The sequence below is a fragment of the Pleurodeles waltl genome, chromosome 5 (assembly GCF_031143425.1).
Source record: "Pleurodeles waltl isolate 20211129_DDA chromosome 5, aPleWal1.hap1.20221129, whole genome shotgun sequence".
Taxonomy (NCBI): Eukaryota; Metazoa; Chordata; class Amphibia; order Caudata; family Salamandridae; genus Pleurodeles; species Pleurodeles waltl.
Genome location: NC_090444.1, coordinates 302,833,660 through 302,856,088, shown reverse-complemented (window position 1 = coordinate 302,856,088; position 22,429 = coordinate 302,833,660). Strand labels below are relative to the sequence as shown.

General features: G+C 45.2%; 1 protein-coding gene across 1 annotated transcript in view; it reads right to left on the bottom strand.

Annotated features, from left to right (window-relative positions):
- Positions 1–22,429, bottom strand: part of GTF2A1L (general transcription factor IIA subunit 1 like) — a 986,845-nt gene that overhangs the window by 340,544 nt on the left and 623,872 nt on the right. The window contains exon 6 of the mRNA XM_069234044.1: positions 5,545–6,125. Within this exon, the coding sequence (XP_069090145.1) occupies positions 5,545–6,125 (581 nt within the window). The remainder of the gene's footprint in view (positions 1–5,544; positions 6,126–22,429) is intronic.

The window sequence follows — 22,429 nt, the reverse complement described above, 5'->3', positions numbered from 1 at the left end:
TTGATGGTGAAAAGGCAAGGGCTAATTGTAATAATGTCAGGTTAGGTTATCCTTTATTTTTTTAAAGGCCTACATGAATATTAATTTGATGATTTATTGTTTTACAGAGTGGCTCATCCAATTATTTGCATCATTGTTGATTATATATGAGTATTACACCAAAATGGGAAGGTTATATGAATATGGACATTTAGATATAATATCAGAATTTGATATATTCATATATATATATATATATATATATATATATATATAAAAAAAACTTCTTCTATGTTTATGGATGAGGGTATATATAGCAAGTGAGAGAGGCCACATCTTCTCTTTTGTATTTTTTGTAAGAAGGGTCAAGGAAGAAGACCGTGATGGTTGAAACGCGTTGCCCTATGTTTTGTCTAATGGAATTTTTAAAATAAACGAAGGCTAGTGATTTGCAAGGAGTGCCAGACTTTGAATTGTTTTTGGAGTGGATCTATCTATCTATCTATCTATCTATCTATCTATCTATCTATCTATCTATCTATCTATCTATCTATATATATATATATATATATATTCTGATTTAAATAATAATTGAATTTCAGAGTTACAATCCTCGCTCAATGGAACTGTTTCTCTTGGATAGCGAGGATGTACAGAATGAAATGGAAACATCATGAGTCCTTATCGTGTAAAAGTACACAGTCAACCAGTTATATTAGCAGGAATGTATGTAAAGGGTGGTATTTCCACAAGAAAATAACCATTTCACTGGTAGTTTGACATGCTTGATGTGACTAGTGGCAGTCACAATGTAGAGACAAGACATGTAATTTGTCATCCTTTTTCAATGTTATCGGTTCTGTAATTACAGAGTTTGTTGTTCCCACTGTATCTTTTGAGGAGACCCGTTGTTGCCTCTAGATGCAGCTGAGTGCATTTTCCAATATGTCTTAGAGGCACCCCAGTTCTACCCCGGTACCCACTTTTGTTTTGTGAGGTGTCTTGAGACTCATCCTCCTGAACAGATTTTTAGGGACCTACAGTGGACTCCACTTCTTTATTTTTAGGGTTGTCCACCTGTTTTCTCTTGGGGGGAAGTGGGTGGGTGGGTCCTGACTCTTTCTTTTGGTCACCCCCACCATTTCTTCTTTTGGACACACTAGTTCTAACACAATGATCAGACTTCCTCCCCAGCTCTTGGGGACAGACTGGCCCCATGTCCACTAGGTACTGATGCAACTTTTCAGAAGTACAGTTACTTAATAGGTGTTCCTTCATAATCAAATGATAAACCCCATGATAATCTTGCACCGGACTTCCCTTTATCCAACAACCCAGTGTTTTCATTGAAAAGTTCACAAAATCAACCAAGGACTGACTCGGGGTTTTGGGAGTCTCCCTGAACCTGATTCTATATTCTTCAGTGGTAGGTCCAAAGTCCTCAATCAGGGTAACCTTCATGAGTTCACAGGACTTAACATCTGCCTCATTCAGTGTCAGGAGTCTATCCCTGCACTTTCCTGAGAACATTTCCCAGAGAAGAGAGCCCCAGTGTTTTTGACAAGTTGTCTGGCAACACAGGCCCTCTCACAGGCTGTGAAACAATTGGTGATATTATCCATTTCCTCATATTTGAGGACAATCCCTTTGCGTATTTTAGAGTCAAAGTGCTCTGTTCTATCCCAAGTTATATGATTGCTGCCACCATTCATGGGTGCTAAACCCATCTCTTTTTTATCTTTTTCTATTGATAGGATCCTGTCTTCCAGGGTGAAGGAAGCTGGCCTGGTGTGTGGTGGGTACCTATGGTACTTGCACCTTATACCAGGTTCAGGCATCCCCTCTCAGTGAAGTGTAGGCAGTGTCTAGAAGCCAGGCTCTCTAGAGGTAGCAATGGATGAGCAGCCAAGGCTTATATAGGAGGCATGCAAAGCTGATGCAATACCACTACAGTCACACAGCACTTACACACTGGCAGTCACACACTGGCTCAAAAAGAGCTCTCATCAGAAACAGAGGTCTAACCGAGGTATAACGAATGAAGAACATAAGAAACCTAGAGACATTTGAGAAGGTGCACAGTGAAGATTGTTCCAGTAGACATATAAAGATTGAAAAAGCCTAAACACAACCTTTAACTGTGCCCAGTGCATAATGCTGTGGGGCTAACATGAGGAACACATCCAACAGATGTACCTTCAGAGGACTGCTGCCCTCCATGTGCATATGGAAACAAAGTGGATCCACTTTCTGGTGTAAACAGGTTTTATAGAGAGGTGGCACACTGTCAAACTGATGATCACCACCTACGAATGTAGATATAAATAATTCATATGGGCTAGTTCAATCTCCAAGCATTAAGGTGCAGGTTGGGGAGCAGGATAAGTCCCCTTGACTGCGAGAGGAGGTCCTGACTGTGAAAGGAGGTTCACGCTGAGAGGGAGGAGAAGAGGAGGACACAGACAGGTTTAACAGGTCTGCATAGTAATCAGCCTAAGGAATCAGAGTTATAGAAGGGAATGCATAGTGCAGGAGGAAATATCAGGTCAAAGGACCACATCATACAGGACTCTGCAGCAGAAACTGGAAAATGCAGAATAGCAGTGTAGGAGGCTGGACTGGCTTGTAGTGGGTACCAAGGGGTACTTACACCTTGCACCAGGCCCAGGTATCCCTTATTAGTGTAGCGGGGTGTCTAGCAGCTTAGGCTGATAGAAAAGGTAGCTTAGCAGGCAGCTTAGGCTGAATTAGGAGACGAGTGAAGCTCCTACAGTACCACTAGTGTCATATGCACAATATCATGAGAAAACACAATACACAGATATACTAAATATAAAGGTACTTTATTTTTATGACAATATGCCAAAGTATCTCAGTGAGTACCCTCAGTATGAGGATAGCAAATATACACAAGATATATGTACACAATACCAAAATATGCAGTAATAGCAATAGATAACAGTGCAAACAATGTATAGTCACAATAGAATGCAAAGGGGGCACATAGGGATAGGGGCAACACAAACCATATACTCTAGAAGTGGAATGCGAACCACAAATGGACCCCAAACCTATGTGACCTTGTAGAGGGTCGCTGGGACTGTAAGAAGACAGTGAGGGTTAGAAAAATAGCCCACCCCAAGACCCTGAAAAGTGGGTGCAAAGTGCACCTAAGTTCCCCAAAGAGCACAGAAGTCGTGATAGGGGAATTCTGCAAGGAAGACCAACACCAGCAATGCAACAACGATGGATTTCCTGACGAGAGTACCTGTGGAACAAGGGGACCCAGTCCAAGAGTCACGATCAAGTCGGGAGTGGGCAGATGCCCAGAAAATGCCAGCTGTGGGTGCAAAGAAGCTGCCACCGGATGGTAGAAGCTGTGGATTCTGCAAGAACGACAAGGGCTAGAAACTTCCCCTTTGGAGGATGGATGTCCCACGTCGTGAAGAGTCGTGCAGAGGTGTTTCCGTGCAGAAAGACCGCCAACAAGCCTTGCTAGCTGCAAGGGTCGCGGTTAGGGTTTTTGGATGCTGCTGTGGCCCAGGAGGGACCAGGATGTCGCCAATTGCGTGAGGAGACAGAGGGGGCGCCCAGCAAGACAAGGAGCCCTCTCAGAAGCAAGCAGCACCCGCAGAAGTGCCGGAACAGGCACTACGAAGTGGAGTGAACCGGAGCTCACCCGAAGTCACAAAAGAGGGTCCCACGACGCCGGAGGACAACTCAGGAGGTCGTGCACTGCAGGTTAGAGTGCCGGGGACCCAGGCTTGGCTGTGCACAAAGGAAATCCTGGAAGAGTGCACAGGAGCCGGAGTAGCTGCAAAACACGCGGTTCCCAGCAATGCAGTCTAGCGTGGGGAGGCAAGGACTTACCTCCACCAAACTTGGACTGAAGAGTCACTGGACTGTGGGAGTCACTTGGACAGAGTTGCTGAGTTCAAGGGACCTCGCTCGTTGTGCTGAGAGGAGACCCAGAGGACCGGTGATGCAGTTCTTTGGTGCCTGCGGTTGCAGGGGGAAGATTCCGTCGACCCACGGAAGATTTCTTCGGAGCTTCTAGTGCAGAGAGGAGGCAGACTACCCCCACAGCATGCACCACCAGGATAACAGTCGAGAAGGCGGCAGGATCTGCGTTACAAGGTCGCAGTTGTCGTCTTTGCTACTTTGTTGCAGTTTTGCAGGCTTCCTGCGCGGTCAGCAGTCGATTCCTTGGCAGAAGGTGAAGAGAGAGATGCAGAGGAACTCTGATGAGCTCTTGCATTCGTTATCTAAAGAATTCCCCAAAGCAGAGACCCTACATAGCCAGAAAAGGAGGTTTGGCTACTTAGGAGAGAGGATAGGCTAGCAACACCTAAAGGAGCCTATCAGAAGGAGTCTCTGACGTCACCTACTGGCACTGGCCCCTCAGAGCCTCTATGGCTGGGGCTTTTTCGAGGCTTTCAGGTACATAACTGCAGAAAATAGTGTCCTGAGGTACCCTAGTATTATAAGTGGGTTTGGTTTCCTTGATAAATCATAGTCATTTAATAAACTTATTCTGTGTCAGGAAAATGGAGGTCATGGTCTCTGTGGTCTGATGCAGTGGGAGTTTGCGTTATGCTCCAGTCATGGTCCAATGCAAACAATGAAATCGATGAACATACACTTAACATTTATGTAAAAAGAAAAATGCTTCTAAAAAGCACACCATAAACTCTGTAATTCACAATACAGTTTAAAAAGTACTGAATACCACAAACATGCATTGTTCAAACTCAAAACAACAGTGGCAACATCACTACTTCTATTTTGTAATATTTTTAAAACAAAGCCTCTATCCAATGAGACTGAATGAATCAAATGTGATCAGGTTATTGATAACCTAATTCCTTCCTTTCCTCATACTTCATTTTGTTTGTCTTACATTTTAAAATCAATAACTTTCAAACAATATTTGTACAAATATTCTGTACTAAAACAAATTAAGAATGTGGAGAACAAATCTAATATATCAGGAGCAAAATAGGGAGACAACAGGGCAGATCCTGTTTTTATCTGCAGAAAAACAGGAAATAAGGAATCTTATGTTGGGGGCTAGGTGCCTTGAAATGTACCTCTGCTCTCACAGGCATAATGAATTTCGAGGGGGGGCCTTACACAGTGCATGGAGGGCCCCCCCACTTCGCGTAATGCAGGAGATCCCATGTCAGAGTACTATGCTGAGGGACTCCCTGGACAGTGTGTGCTGCAGGGGCCTTTGTTACACCACTGTCTACTCTTGGGCCCTTTCCTTTTATGTATCTTTTTTGAAAGGATAATTCCACTCTGGTTGTGGCAGGGTTTCCAGCCTGGCAGGCTGAAGGGAGACCTATGTGAAACAGAACAAAGTAAATGATATAAGGTTGGGAGTTGGAAAATACAGATGTGCAGGCAAATGGATGCAACATAACACCAAGAAACTAAATAACATTATGCTACATCAGTATATTCTAGAACAAAACAAAATGCACTGTAATAAACATAGGTTTGTTACTCAGGCCACACACCATTTAAATTTAATGAGCATCAAATTTCACAGGGTAGTCATACCTCTTCTCCTGGCAGAGTTGGGATGATTTGCCTGCTCAAAGATCCACTTTCATTCAGTACTATCAGCTGAGCAGTGTTATCAGGCAGATGAGTATCAGGCTCTTTGTGTTCTTCGTGTAAGTGCCCTTGGATGGTTTCACATTGATTACTTATACCATTACGTTCTGGTTCAGCTTCACCACCCAAAGATAATTCAGGTTGTTTAGAAAGCGCTGGGTGTGTATTTGTAAGACTGGGTTCTTCCAAAGCACCATTCTCTTTGCCAAGATTCACATTCTTTGGATTCTGCTGCTTGATACCAGCATACTGGTGCATGAGTTGATCAACTGCTGAATTTCCCAAATTATTGTCATTTACTATGTCTTTCTGCTGCTGAAACTGTAAGTCATTAGCTAATCGGTGTAATCGTTCCTCTTGCTGCAGCTTTCGTAGCTCAAGTTCAGAAGTAGAATTTAGCTGTGTAACAGCAGTCTGAAAAGATGATGCTCCCAGATGTTGAAATAATTGCTGGTGCTGGAGAATTCTGGGACCTCCTGGAGTTTGGGTCACCATTACAGGCACATTTACCTTATACATGTGTCCTAAAAAGAAAACAATTACAACAGAAAACATGAACAACTCTGTATATTTCGAACAAAGGCAAGTACATAATATGTAATGGTTATAGACAACTTTGTAAAGATACTTGAGAAGGTGGACCCCAAAAGATTACTTTCCAGTGTTTCAAATAGTGTTTAACGATGTGATCATGAATATGTGGAATAAATATTTACGCTGACAAAGTAATGATTGATGACAATGCAGATGTAAAATATTCCATTATGCACTGTAATCAAAGAATAACCAAGGGGACAGAATGATGCACCAAACAACAAATATCATGTGCATGTGGAAACCGCTAGAACTGTCTCCTAACTAGACAAAAAGAAAACATACTTGTCCGGTGAATCTGCCCATTGGGCAGGGGCATATGTAGGAAGGTGACACAAACAAGCAACAACCTGCAAGCGTCACTATCAAGGTAACTTTATAGTTCTTCAAAGTACCAGCTCCATTATTTATGTGTTCTGGTTAGATCACACAGCAATAGAACAAAAAATATGCATGAAAAGAAAGAATATCAGGCTGACATACTGTAGGAGGCTGGCCTGGTTTGTAGTGGTACCAAGGGGTACTTACACTCTGCACCAGGTCCAGTTATCCCTTATTATTGTAGAAGAGGTGTCTAGCAGCTTAGGCTGATCGAAAAGGGTAGCTTAGCAGAGCAGCTTAGGCTGAACTAGGAGACGTGTAAACCTCTTACTATACCACTGGTGTCATATGCACAATATCATAGAAAAACACAATGCACAGTTATACTAAAAATAAAGGTACTTTATTTTGATGACAATATGCCAAAAGTATCTCAGTGAGTACCCTCAGTATGAGGATAGCAAATATACACAAGATATATGTACACAATACCAAAAATATGCAGTAATAGCCATAGAAAGCAATGCAAGCAATGTACAGTCACAATAGATTGCAATGAGAGCACATAGGTATACGGGCAACACAAACCATATACTCCAGAAGTGGAATGCGAATCACGAATGGACCCCAAACCTATGTGATCTTGTAGAGGGTCGCTGGGACCGTAAGAAAACAGTGAGGGTTAGAACAATAGCCCACCCCAAGACCCTGAAAAGTGGGTGCAAAGTGCACCTAAGTTCCCCAGAGAGCACAGAAGTCGTGATAGGGGAATTCTGCTAGGAAGACCAACACCAGCAATGCATCAATGATGGATTTCCAGACGAGAGTACCTGTGGAACAAGGGGACCAAGTCCAAGAGTCACACTCAAGTCGTGAGTGGGCAGATGCCCAAGAAATGCCAGCTGAGGGTGCAAAGAAGCTGCCACCGGATGGTAGAAGCTGTGGATTCTGCAAGAACGAAGAGGACTAGGAACTTCCCCTTTGGAGGATGGATGTCCCACGTCGTGAAGAAGCTTGCAGAGTTGTTTCCGTGCAGAAAGACCGCAAACAAACCTTGCTAGCTGCAAGGGTCGCGGTTAGGGTTTTTGGATGCTGCTGTGGCCCAGGAGGGACCAGGATGTCGCCAATTGCGTGAGGAGACAGAGGGGGCGTCCAGCAAGACAAGGAGCCCACTCAGAAGCAAGCAGCACCCGCAGAAGTGCCGGAACAGGCACTACGAAGAAGAGTGAACCGGAGCTCACCCGAAGTCACAAAGGAAGGTTCCACGACGCCGGAGGACAACTCAGGAGGTCGTGCACTGCAGGTTAGAGTGTCGGGGGTCCAGGCTTGGCTGTGCACAAAGGAAATCCTGGAAGAGTGCACAGGAGCCGGAGCAGCTGCAAATCACGCGGTTCCCAACAATGCAGTCTAGCGTGGGGAGGCAAGGACTTACCTCCACCAAACTTGGACTGGAGAGTCACTGGACTGTGGGAGTCACTTGGACAGAGTTGCTGAGTTCCAGGGACCACGCTCGTCGTGCTGAGAGGGGACCCAGAGGACCGGTGATGCCGTCTTTTGGTGCCTGCGGTTGCAGGGGGAAGATTCCGTCGACCCACGGGAGATTTCTTTGGAGCTTCTAGTGCAGAGAGGAGGCAGACTACCCCCACAGCATGCACCACCAGGAAAACAGTCGAGAAGGCCGCAGGATCAGCGATACAAGGTTGCAGTAGTCGTCTTTGCTACTTTGTTGCGGTTTTGCAGGCGCCCAGAGCAGTCAGCGGTCGATTCCTTGGCAGAAGGTGAAGAGAGATGCAGAGGAACTCTGATGAGCTCTTGCATTCGTTATCTAAAGAATTCCCCAAAGCAGAGACCCTAAATAGCCAGAAAAGGAGGTTTGGCTACTTAGGAAGGAGGATAGGCTAGCAAGACAGGTAAGAGCCTATCAGAAGGAGTCTTTGACGTCACCTGCTGGCACTGGCCAGTCAGAGCAGTCCAGTGTGCCAGCAGCACCTCTGTTTCCAAGATGGCAGAGGTCTGGAGCACACTGGAGGAGCTCTGGGCACCTCCCAGGGGAGGTGCAGGTCAGGGGAGTGGTCACTCCCCTTTCCTTTGTCCAGTTTCGCGCCAGAGCAGGGCTGGGGGATCCCTGAACCGGTGTAGACTGGCTTATGCACCGTCTGTGCCCATCAAAGCATTTCCAGAGGCTGGGGGAGGCTACTCCTCCCCAGCCCTGACACCTTTTTCCAAAGGGAGAGGGTGTAACACCCTCTCTCTGAGGAAGTCCTTTGTTCTGCCTTCCTGGGCCAGGCCTGGCTGGACCCCAGGAGGGCAGAAACCTGTCTGAGGGGTTGGCAGCAGCTGCAGTGAAACCCCGGGAAAGGTAGTTTGGCAGTACCCGGGTCTGTGCTAGAGACTCGGGGGATCATGGAATTGTCTCCCCAATGCCAGGATGGCATTGGGGTGACAATTCCATGATCTTAGACATGTTACATGGCCATGTTCGGAGTTACCATTGTGACGCTATACATATGTCGTGACATATGTATAGTGCACGCGTGTAATGGTGTCCCCGCACTGTCCCCGTGTAATGGTGTGCTGAGTGGGCCTCCTGTGCCTGCTGCCAGTGGGTTACCTGAGGGGGCTGCCTACTGTTCTTGTGACTCTCCCAGGTGCTGAGGGTCACCGAGGACTCCCCTCCTTGGGTGGACTTCCCTGGACCTTGGACCTCTTCAGCCTTGCAAACCTTCTTTTCCGACGCTTGCATTTGCCAAAGCTTGCTGGTGGTTTTCCAGCACAAGTGACTGACGGCATCTCGACCGCCAAAGTGGGACATCACTTGCATCACTTCTGGGACTCTTCTTCGGCTCCGGTGCTGCACTGCTGACATTCGTCCACCGCCGACCTTGTCCTGCATCCAAAGAAGGATGGGTAGTGGCTCCTGCCACAACCGGACACTCCAACATGTACTGGACTTGGTCCCCTTCCTTTGCAGGTCCTCTTCTGTCAGGATCCACCTTTGGGTTCCTCCAGTCTTGGTTGGGCCTTGCACAATCCTTTTCAAAGTGGTCCTGTTGGGCTTGGGGAAACCCTGCTCCTGGTCTCTAGGGGGGCCCTGGTACTTACTTTTTGGGTTTCCTAGTTCCTCGAGCTCCCGTCTCTTGATTCCATATACTTGGGTGGGGGACTGCTTTTCACATTCCACTTTTTTAGCATATGGTTTGGCCCGCCCTATTTGCTATTGCTTTAACCAATGCCTATTGCTTTCTATGCTATTTACTGATTGCTAATGTGTATATAATAGTGTGTTTACTTACCTCCAGTTGAGGTATTGCCAATTCAGTATTCTAGTATTTGCGTTACTATAATAAAGTACCTTTATTTTTATAACACTGTGTGGTTCTTTAATGTGTGTAAGTGCTGTGTGACTTTAGTGGTATTGCATAAACTTTGCATCTCTTAGATAAGTCTTGCCTCCTAATAAACAGCTACCTCTAGAGAGCCCTGGCTTCTTAAACACTGCCTACACTTCACTAATAAGGGGTACCTGGACCTGGTATAAGGTGATAACACCATAGGTGCTCACCACAAACCAGTCTGTCTGCTTAAATCACAAAGAAATGAAGTGAACCAGATTTAAGCTGGCCTGGCTGATGAAGGGTGATACACTGAAACCGGTCCCAGGATGCTTGTTTCCTGTCAAGGGAGGACCTGGCCTAGCAGTTCGGGCTGGACTGTTCCTATGGGGAACAGGGTCAAGGCTGATTTGCATATGGCTGGGTACAAACTGTGGTCACGTGGCATGCAAAATACCATGGATTAAACCCAGATCTGTGATGGGGTTAGTGTTTGAAATGTTTCAACACTCCGTCCATCATTTTATTTTGGGAACCAGTTTACAACTGTTCTTGCAATGCCAGCTTCCAACAATCTATGCAGCAGAAGGTAGCACTGAATGCTGCTGACAAATAAAGGGGGAACAACACTGCCGATCCTCCATCAGGGTCATTCCAATGACTTTTGAGGAGGCTGTAAATACTTAGGCCCTCATTACGACCTCAGCGGTCTTTGAGGAACTGCAGTGCTGAAGACCGCCAGTGCCTTTTTCGGACGGAGAGCCGCCAGCAGCCATACTGGCGGTCGGCGGGGAAGTGGAGGTTGCTCCACCTCCACCGCCCGTCATCAGAACACCACCCACCGAATCACGTCCCATGATTCTTGTGGCGGTGTTCTGGTGACGGGGAGCTGGCGGTGGAGCAGCCCCCATGGATCCCGTCCCCTCCTGGAGGATCAACAGACAAGGAAAGTTGATCGTCCGTTAGGGGAGGGGGAATGGGGGACTGTTGTGTGCATGCATGGGGGTGTGAGTATGTAGAGGGGTTGTGTGAGTGTGTGTATGCATGCTGGGGGTGTTTTGTGTATGGGAAATGTGTGCGGGTCAGTCTGTGCGGGTCAGTCTGTGTGCGGGTATTTGTTGTTGCAGTATATGTGTGTGTGTAGGGGTGTGTGTCTGTGCATGTTAGGGGTGGGGAGGGGATGTGTGTCTCTGCATGTTGGGAGTAGGGGTGGGGAGGGATGTCCTGCCACCTTTAGGGGGTGGCAGGGGTGTGGAGGGAGGACTCGGGATGGGGGTGGTGGAGACCCCTGTTAGTGCCAGAGAAGGAATTCCCTGGCACTGATAGTGCCTACCGCCATGGATTTCATGGCGGTTCCAAACCACCCGAAATCCATGGCGGTATGCAGGGTCGTGATACTGCCAGCGGTCTGGTGACGGCCGCCGGGCTGGAGACCGAAGTCTCCAGCCCAGCGGTCGTCACCGCCCTGGCGGTCGGAGTGGAGAAGTGGCGGATTCCATTTTTTTTTTCGCCGGCCTGTTGCCGGTATTACCGCCACTTCTCCCCCTTCCACCAGGGTTGTAATGAGGGCCTTAGTGCTGATGCTCTAACATGAGCTGATTGGTGAAAATATCAAAGAGAATTATCTTCAATAAAAGCAGACATTTGGATGTGAATACATCTATTGGTGACTGTAGCATTAAGCAGAAGACAAGAAATAAGATGGTAGTTGGTTAAGACTGCTGGATCAAGTGAAGTTTGTGTTAAAGTGTGCAATTAATACAGCAGTTTTCTATTACGCCAGGACAGAACCAGAGAATAAAGTAAGGTCATAACTGGAAGACATAAGGGAAGCTGTACAAGAAGTGAGAACTTTGGCAATTATAGGAGTCAATTAGTGAGCCTGAAGAAATAGCCTGAAGGTGTGCTAAGAAGACCTTCTGTGGGACCACTGCAAAAAAACTAAAAGAGGAGAGACTAGTGGGAGAGGGCTGAGAACCTGCAAGCTGGGGGATAAGATGATAGCTCCACTGAGGGAATGAGGATCAGAGTTTAAAAAAACTGGTAAAGAAAAGAATCAGAGAGATCTGTAAATAACTTCTATGAGGGTGGTGTGAAGATATTTAAACGAGATGGATTGTAGATAGCAAACGCTTCTTAAGCAGCGTTGATAGAAGCCAAATGTGATTGTCATAGTACTGAGCAAGACTAGTTTAATAAAACATTAATGTATTAGGATTTGCAGGCAGTTCGGTCCTCCAAAGCATAAGAGTGACACCATTGGCACTTCGGCTTCTTGCAGCGTTTGGTGATGGTCAAATCTCCCAGATTCCATGTTGCCAAAAGAGGGTAAGGATGGATGACAGGACCAGGTTTTTGAGTGGAAGATTTGTGCCCAAAGCTGCTGTGGCCCAATCCTCTTAATCCCTGCAAAACTAATCAGTACCGTATGATAGAGGCAGGTCAATCTTACAGAGAATTTTCAAGAAACTGAGGACATAGAAGTTAGGTCATGGTCAATAGTAAAGTGTTGGTTAGAACAGTGATTATCTTTTAGGTTGGACTAAATTAACCAGGGTGAAGGAGATTACTTTGTGGTCAGACCACAGTAATACCAACATATTGATTGGCTTCATCAGCACTACTAGAGAATAAATATGGTCTACCATGTGATTTGTATTGTAGGCGCAGCCTTGAAAAAATTAGGGCAAATTTACCAAAAAGCAGATGGTGTAGGGTTCAGAGGCCACCTTGCCCTCTAGGGCATCTGCATCGATGTTACAATTACCAGGAAGTTAAAAGAACTGGAGGGGGGGCCAGGCAGTAAAACCAAATTTGCCAAGATAGAATAAAAATAGCCTTCTTAAGGCAGACAGTCAAAAGATCAAAAAGGTTTTTATGGAAAAGTGAGAATTGAGAGAAATGCTTAAAGAAACACTCCACCTCAGCTATTGGAAAGGTGGCCCAAAGGAGTACTTCTGAGGTCAACTGTGACCACAGCCCATATCCCCCCGACCCCCACCCAACCTCCAATGTTATGATGGCAAATAATAAACTAGATGTTATATTCTAAGGGAATAACAAGAATTAAGGCAGGGAAGGCTTCCTACCTGATCAGGTTTCAGCGATAAAACACTGGGCCCAGGATGTGGTCTGATATAGATTTTGTTATTTCTCCAAAGATCTAGTGTTAATGTGAATAAAGGAGAGGCTAATGTCTTGTAATTCAAGACAGGGGCAAGATTGAGGCCAAGTGAGAGGTAAAGCAGTGGTTCCCAGAACAGGGGAAAAGAGAAGCTGAACAAAAGGCAGGGGTGGAGGTGCTAAGGACAGCAACTGTTCAAGGAACAACCCAGGATGATGCTTGTAGTTCAGGAACTTCATAGGATTATAAAGATTTTCAAGGTCAGCATCTCTAACCGTGGAAGACGGGGAGTTATGTAGAGTGAGATTGCAACTTACGTGCTGCCTGAAACTAGTATTTTTGGCTACACGCATGGTTAAGTTCCCATAACAAGGCTTTACTTTTGGTGCGCCTAAGCACATTTGTGCCACAATCATCATTAAATAACCCAGGGGCTGGCCTGCATGTCATGGACTCACCAAAACCTAGACCACGCCTTTCCAAAATGGTGGCCTGGAAAGGGATCACACAGTCCAGGAAAGATGGTGGCAATGGAACAAGAGAGAAAGGCTTTCCCTGCAAGACAGACTGGACAGCGTAAAGAGCAGTTGTCAGCAATCTGCATAACAATTAAAAGCAGATGCTAAAAATAACATTTAAAATGTGGAGTTTGAAACTCCTTGGTTACCACAGTACAGTAAATCACTCAAACATACACAGAAATTCCTTAACGGGGTGGACAAAAGTATGGCACATATATGCTATGAAAAGGCTCTCAGCCCTGGTCAGTTACAGAATGATTAGTTTTAAGAAAACATATGTCACAATGTGACTGACAGAGAGCAGGTGGGACCCTTCTAATGCCACCTCTAGAATGAAAAGCAGACTCCGAAGGATTGCCCTCCACAACAGACTGAGAAAATACCTATGTAGGGAACTGGCTATTGATGCAGGTACCAATGTAGGAGTACACTATGCAGATAGAACATCCAACCATTATTGGCAGAGGTTAAAGTAATAACCTTCAATGCTCTCTTTTGTGGTAGTGGGGCAAGCAGTTTAGGCTTATTCAAGGGTAGTGCAAAGCACAGAATCAATAAATGAGAAAGACTCAAGAAGAAACTCGAGACCAATTTTAGGAAAATATAACACTTTTTATATCATTTTTAGACATCAAAAATCTTCATCGTAAGGTAAGCACTGTTTAAGATTTTACTTTGCACAGTGAGGTAAGTATTATAAACAAATGCGCTTTTATGTGGTAATGCCTTTCGATGTAGAAAAAACACTTACAGCATACAGGTCTTTGCAACCATATCTTGGGAGTCCTCTTAAGGTCTGAGGGTGCTGGAGGGTCAGTGTCATGAGAACCGCCAACACTTCGGTTTTACCTACCCTTGGTGTGTCTGGGCGCAGAGGTGCTGGACGGGTTGGGTGCCTTGTGCACTGCACGTTTGGAGAAGAGCGGGCCACCTGGAAACAGGCTGAAGAGGGAGACTTGGGGACAAGTCTGGGGTCTCCCAACAGAAGGCTCAATTTGTGAGGGTCTTGGGAGCAAGGGAGCATAGTTAACAGTCGTGGACCCTGGCAGGGGTGTTCGGCTGAAGAGGGTTCTGATCGGCTGGTCCTGTGCGTCAAAGGCGATCATGGTGGGTGGTTAGACCTTCAGAGGGGGGAACAAAAACAGACAGAAAATGCAACTCTCGTGGGCAACCTCATCAAATCCACTGGCCCTCAGAGACAGGCTGTCTTTTTTGCGGCAGTGGCGTCTGGTCCAGCCACAAACAAGCCTTGGTGCTTGCAGCTGCTCAGGTAACTGGTGAATTGGTGCAGGGCGAGTCTTCGTGGGTTAGGCATCTCCAAAATTGGTGGAAAGACATGTCTGTCCTCCTGGAGCACAGTGACCTCCTCCTTGGTGACTACTGCATTGGGGATCCGGTGGTCAGCAGTACGATGGACCCGACATCGCGGTCGGTGCCTGCAGGTTGCAGAGAAGTGGCCCCTCCACTCCAAGTGAGTGCGAGGCACTTTTAGGAGATGCACAGCTGCAGGACGAGTCAGGTTCTTGCCATTGTCAGAACAGCAGCAGGTAGGTGGGAGGCAGGGTTTGGCCCCAAAAGCCAAGGATAGTCCACAGTTCTCGTGTTGGTCAGCTCTCCTTTGTCCTCCTTCTTCAGTCAGATGAATCTGAATTGCTTGTGTCTGGATGCCACCTACATACTCAATTTAGGGGTGCTGTGGGGAGTGTAGAGTAGAAGCCAATGGGCTACTTACCCCTGAGATGACTACACACTTCCTGTGGAGAATGGGCATAACCCTTTCCCAGAATTCCTGGTTCCACCAAAAAAAGATGGTGGAACCCTTCCTTCATGGAGTGAAGCACATCAGGATGCCCAACTTAGGGGTGTGACTAGTCTAATAGTGCAACATGCCTCCTTGCATAGCTAATGTCCCGCCTGTCCTGCTGCCAACTGGATCTCAGGACAGAGGGTGGTATTCCCCAGGTTTGAGGGAAGCGAGGGTCACATATCAATGGGCGGCAGAAGCTTTGAAGCCTCCAGCTGAGATACGTTGATTTACTAACCATCCTGCTGGAGGAGGTGGTAACACCTTCCTCTAGAGCAGGCATTGTTTCTTGCATCTGAAAGCACAGGCTCTCACTTCCAGGGAGCCCGAAACTGATACCAGTTAGCCCAGCGCACTAGAGGACTAAGGTGCCCTCTGGGTGCATGCCATATTAAATCCAATACTGGCATCAGTAATGCTATATTAAGACAAGGTTTTTGATACTAAACACCATAGGTTACAGTGAAGCCCTTATGTAGCTGGGTAACTCTTGATCACCAGTGCCCCTAACATACCTTAAGAAAGCTTCCCTGTTCACCTACAAAATTTAGCAATTGACCTAGACATCACAGGGACATATCTGCTCATGAAGAGATGCTCTCACACGTCTTATAATGCACCCTGCCTTAGGGCTCTCAAAGCCCGCCGTAGTGACTTGCATATAAGACATGCAGTGTATTCGGGCACTGCACACAGTAGTGTAGTGTAGTGTAATGGTGTCCCCGCAATCACAAAGGCCGGGGAAATGGCCCTGAACTATGTTATTTCACGCAGGCTGCAGTGGCAGTACTGTGTAAGGGTTTGTCTGAGCTCCCCATGGGTGGCAAAAGAAATGCTGCCGCCCATATGGATCTCCTGGAACCCCAATGCTCTGGGTACCTAGGTACTATATACTAGGGACTTATAAGGGGGGTCCAGTGTGCCAATTGAAATTGGTAAATGAAGTCACTGGCCTACAGTGACAAATTTAAAAGCAGAGCGAGCATAAGCACTGAGGTTCTGGTTAGCAGAGCCTCAGTGACAGAGTTAGGCACTACACAGGCATATACATTAGGCCATAAATTTTGAGCACTGGGGTCCTGGCTAGCAAGATCTCAGTGAGACAGGCAAAACATACTGACATATAGGTTTTTATCTATGACCACTGGGGTCCTGGCTAGCAGGATCGCAGTGACACTGTAAAAACACACTGACACACACTCATATACAGGCCAAAAGTGGGGGTAACCATGCTAGAAAGAGGCTACTTTCCTACAGCAAGGATGTTGTATTGCAAAGAGCGGTGGCGTACAGTGTGCCCTTTGCTCTGACCTAAGTAACTTGGAGGCAGAACTTAAAAGACTTAAGGGACTCCGAGAAGCCCATGGAGACACAAGAACATTGTCGGCCAGTCGGGAGGGTTTATCTGAATATAAGGAAGCGGCTGAGAGGGAACATCTATACCATGGCAAATATGCCACGGCCTGAGCATACACAGACGGGCGCCAGTTGACTTCACTCATTATTTTGATGAGGTGGTACTAGGTTGGATCAGTGACGAGCAGCATAACTTTCTGGTAGAGGAATTCACAGAGGACGATGTATGTGATGCAATTATGCAGCTACAAATGTGGAAGGCCCCAGGACTTCTATGAAGCATATGCTGAGCTGCTGACTCATTTTAAAGAAGCTTTATCAAGAATCGGAGTAATGCGGCATCCTACCCCCCACTACACATGAGGGAAAGATTCTAGCCCTCAGCAAGCCTGGCAAACCCAAGGATGATTGTGAGTCCTATAGGCCTCTGTCTCTTATTAATTGTGATGTTAAAATATTGGCCAGAACACTTACAAATCGCCTCCCGCTACTCCTTCGGGGAATCTGGTAAGGCCAGATCAATATGGATTTATCCTGGGTAGATTGACCTCACATAACCTCTATTTGCAGTGCTACAAGATAAAGACCCTGATTTGGACGCAGTGGATCTTTTTTGGATTGTACTAAAGTCTTTGAGTCCCTTGAATGGGATTTTTTTAATGCCGTCTTGGGGGGTTCCCACCTGATTTTCTGGCCTAGATAGCCCACCTGTAATTAAGACCCAGGGGGAGAGTGAGCATAAATGGCTCCATCTCAGGTCTGACACAACTTTCTATAGACACCATGCAGGAGTGTCAACTGTTGCTGCTCCTTTGTGCTGGCCATGGAGCCCTTAGCTGCCAAACTAAGGCAGAGGCACCGGGATTTTGCCCTCAGTTATCCCTCGAGACATCTGTTGGTATTATTTTACACGGATGACATTACCCTATGTTTGAATATCCCACACTTCAGCCTTAGCACAATAATATGGGACTTTGAGAGTAGTTATGCCCTAAACAAGTCTCCATTAGTAGACAAAACGCATTGGCTGGTTGTATTTGTTTGCTACATTAATTGGAATTCTTATTTGAAGAAAAGGAATAAAAGAGAATAACTGAACACATCGGACATTCGTGGTTGATATACTGTGGATAGTGCATTGCCATTTTGGACTTCCATATCTGTAATGGTACCTATTCATCATTGTTGCCCTGCAAACTAAATATTTGATGTACTGTATGTGATAAGACCTGTTCAGACTGGTGAACTGATGAATCATATGCTTTAACACTACTCTCTGTGATCTATAATCATATATTCTGATTTATGGCATGGTTGCAGCCCTCGTATTGGGTGAATGTTTATAGCATTGTTGGAAATAGTAAATAAACCATATTAAAAAAAAAAGTTGTTCACTTTGAATACCAGCTCCATGGCCGGACTTTCATCTCCAAATTCAAAAATGGTATAATATGTCTTAGATTTTTTTTCAAATCTGCATGTGTTAAAAATATAAAATAATTTAAATAAGAACCAATGACTTAGGAGACAACACTACGTACTTCTCCATTTGAAAACACAATTTAATTAGAAACTTCAGTTGTATTATTGCATATATTGACTGAAAGCCCCACCCGAGCAATCCACCTTCAAAATAAGGTGGGTATGCCGCTGTACATTCCCTGGTAACTGCCCTATTCCATCATGAACAGAAGTGGAAATTTTTAGTCATTCTTATTCAAGAGTCAGAAAGAGAAAGGATCTAACAAAACCCTGACCCAATTCTAAAATCCAAGTAGGACACAAATTAATTCAGTGTAAACACCCCCAGAGCAGAAACCATAACCTAACCTTGGAAGCAATGGTCTAGGGCAGAGGTTCCCAACCTTTTGACTTCTGTGGACCCCCACTTTTATCAATACTGGAACCCAGGGACCCCAAATGAATCATTATTTGAATCCAGGACCCCCTACTGAGTCATTACTCAAAGCTGGGGACCTAATCTATTAAAATTATTAACTTTTCTAAGCAGTCTCTGAATGCCTCAGGAGGCTTAGGCGACCACAAGTTGGGAACCAGTGGCCTTGTGGCATAAAAGGTAGCATTAAAACAAAAAAGGATGCCTCAGCCACTAGGGTATGTCTCCAGGTCACACATTCTATAAAGTAATTCTTAGTAAAAGGGTGCACGGAACATCAACCGAGATCCTGTCTGTTATATGGGCATTTCCCTTGAAATCAGCAATGGTTGCCTTCCTGCTAGTATTCTAAGTTCTGCGTTCATCTGGCAAATGTATTTTATTACTTTAATAGTAGGGTTATGGTGCAAGTGATCATCCATCTATCTATGGATTGCCAAAGGAGGCAAGTTCTCTCATAATGGTTTCTGATGGAAGAGTTCTGACAGAAGCCAGGAACAACAAGCTTTCTGAGAAGACAAATTCATGTGGAAAAAAACAGCCCCTCAGGAATCATGCACTCAATCTGAGCAATGCAAGGGAGGGGTGCTGCCCTCCTTCCCTCTCTCTACTGACAGGTGATCTTTTTCAGTGGAGGCAAATGTGGTAGGACTGAAATAAATGGAGCAGCTCTGAGAATCAGACTAAATGAGGCCAAGCCAGAGCCATGAAGATGAAGGAGCACAAAGGGCACTTTATAATCTCTGGAAAACCATCAGTATCAGTGTAATTAGGGGACACATGTAGTAACAACCTCATTCCATGCAGCTTATGATTGGCCCCAAAATATAAGGGCATATTCAAGAAGGAAACCTATCACACATTCTAGTTACATGATTTGCAGGAGTGTTAACCCCTTCACTGCCAGGTCTTTTCCCCCTCAGGTGCCAGGCCTTTTATTGGCTATTTGGAGCAGTTTGTGCTTAGGCTCTCATAACTTTTTGTCCACATAAGCTATCCACACCAAATGTGCGTCCTTTTTTCCCCACTATTCTAGGGATTCCCAGAGTTTGTAGGTTTCCCTGAAGGAGACCAATAAATTTGCCAAAATACAGCAAAAATTACGTTTAAAAAACAAATTGGGGAAAAAGGGCTGCAGAAGAAGGCTTGTAGTTTTTCCAATGAAAAATGACATCAACAAAGGGTTTGTGGTACTAAAATCACCAGCTTCCCAGCTTTCAGGAACAGGCAGACTTGAATCAGAAAACTACATTTTTCAACACAATGTTAGCATTTTACTGGGACATACCCCATTGTTTCTATTTTTTGTGCTTTTAGCCTCCTTCCAGTTAGTGACAGAAATGGGTGTGAAACCAATGCTGGATTCCGGACAGCTAAACATTTCTGACAAGTAGACAAAATTCTGAATTCAGCAAGGGATCATTTGTGTAGCTCCTACAAGATCTCCTGGAGAAAATAACAGCTGAAATAAAAAAATATTGAAATCGAGGTGAAAAAACAGCAATTTTTCTTCACGTTTTACTCTAACTTTTTACTGCAATGTCAGATTTTTTAAAGCAATATACCGTTAAGTCTGGGGACTCTTCTGGTTGTGGGGAAACATAGGGCTTGTAGGTTCATCAGTGAGCCCTAGGTACCCAGATCCAGTAAATGAGCTGCACCTTGCAATGGGTTTTCATTCTATACCGGGTATACAACAATTCATTTGGTTAAATATAGAGTGAAAAATAGGTATCAAGAAAACCTTTGTATTTCCAAAATAGGCACAAGATAAGGTCTTGTGAAGCAGTACTTATTTGCACATCTTTGAATTCTGGGATCCCTAATCTAGCATGTGAATTACAGGGCATTTCTCAAATAGACATCTTTTTTTACACACTGTCTTACATTTGGAAGAAAAAAATGTGGATAAAAACAAGGGGCAATAACACTTCTTCTGCTATTCTCTATTCCCCTAAGTCTCCCAATAAAAAGGGTACCCCACTTGTATGGGTAGGCCTAATGCCCGCAACAGGAAACGCAACATGGACACACCACATTTTCCCAAAGAAAACAGACCTGTTTTTTGCAAAGTGCCTAGCTGTGGATTTTGTCCCCTAGCTCAGCCGGCACCTAGGGAAACCTACCAAATCTGCACATTTGTGAAGACTAGACACTTAGGGGAATCCAAGATGGGGTGACTTGTGGGGCTCTCACCAGGTTCTGTTACCCAGAATCCTTTGCAAACCTCAGATTTTAGCCCAAAAAAACAATTTTCCTCACAATTCGGTGATAGAAAGTTCTGGAATCTGAGAAGAGCCAAAAATTTCCTTCCACGCAGCATCCCCCCCAAGTCTCTCCATAAAAATGATTCCTCACTTGTGTGGATAAACCACTGCACTCCGAACCGGGACTTTGCGCAACGGAACCGACACATCGCCACAGTTGTGCGGAAAAATTTGTTTCAACAACCAAACTGCATGAGGACTATCAATGCATCTCGTGCTGTGACAAGGATTAAGGTACTTTTGATCAGCAGATCTTGCGTGGGTCCTGTAGCCGGCCTGCACTCCATCGCGGACAGCCTGAACTATTGACTGTGTCCTGGTCCAGCACGACCAGATACCCCAGTAGGCGCTTATTTTTGCTAAGAGCTGTTTTCACACTTCTTCTTTAAACATTCATATTGCGACTTCTACTTATTGGATTTTTGCCATTTTGGTCCTGTTTTATCTACAAAAATATATTCTATTTTACTAGCATGGTGTGGAGTGTTTTTAATGGTGTTTTCACTGTGTTACTGTTAAGGTGTTGCACAGATACTTTACAGATTGCCTCTTAAATTAAGCCTCTGTGCCCAGGGCCAAGCTACCAGAGGGTGACCACAGCTTAATTTATGATGTGTATCTGGCTTAACCTGACTAGGATTGTGGTTCCTGCTCAGACAGGGTGCGTACCTCTGCCAACCAGAAAACCAACTTCTAACAATCATAGATCTCACCATTGGGGAGCAGCTTCCCACCATTCAAAGGCCTGATTCGGGGATGGGATTGACTGATCTTCCAGGAAGTGATCCCAGTGTTAAACCAGACAGAGCTGCAGGGAAAACATGTGGAGGATGGCAGTGTACATCCTCTATGCAGACTTTCTGTTGTCCCTAAGGACTCTGGAACCACCCGCTAACCCAGTCCCAGTGGACAACAAGTGTTTACTGCCTGGGAGATTGCTGTCACCCTATTTGGAGAAGCAATAATCTCTGCCAGATTGGAGGCAAGAATCATTCTTATGAACTGAATCCTCTTGGAAGTGTTGTGTAGCCATTTTAGTTATAGCTACATGCACGTTAGTTTAATACACCAGGCCGCTGTGCATCTTGACCTAAATATATTTTATTCAGCTTTGCATTGTTATTTTTACAATAACCAGTTTTACGGTCTTGTTTTAATTTCTTCTATCTAACTGTTTTGCTTAGCCCAGCACTGTGTTCTCAAACAACACATTCTTGATCACTCTGTGCTTCAGTCAAGGCTACAGTCTGGTTGGTACATTGCCGGTGAACGTGGTAGGAGTTTAGTCTCCAACATTCGTAGAAAAATACACATCCTTACGTAGGGACATTTTCTTAGAACATCAGCTGTGTTAATTATAAAAAACACTTCCTAGTCCCATTACACGTCAAGAGGGAGATTCCAGCCAGGGAACCACAACTGTACGCTGAATGCTTCGCTGCAGATGCTAACGTAGACTACAGGCCTTTGCTCAGGTATTAGGGTTGATGTCCTCTCAGGGGAACCTAAAAGGCAGAATTAGAGCGTAACATGCCGTGCTCGAAATATGATTTAGATAGAAAGTAGTCCATTGATTCTAGTGGCAATATGATAGCATTATTCTTATGCTTCA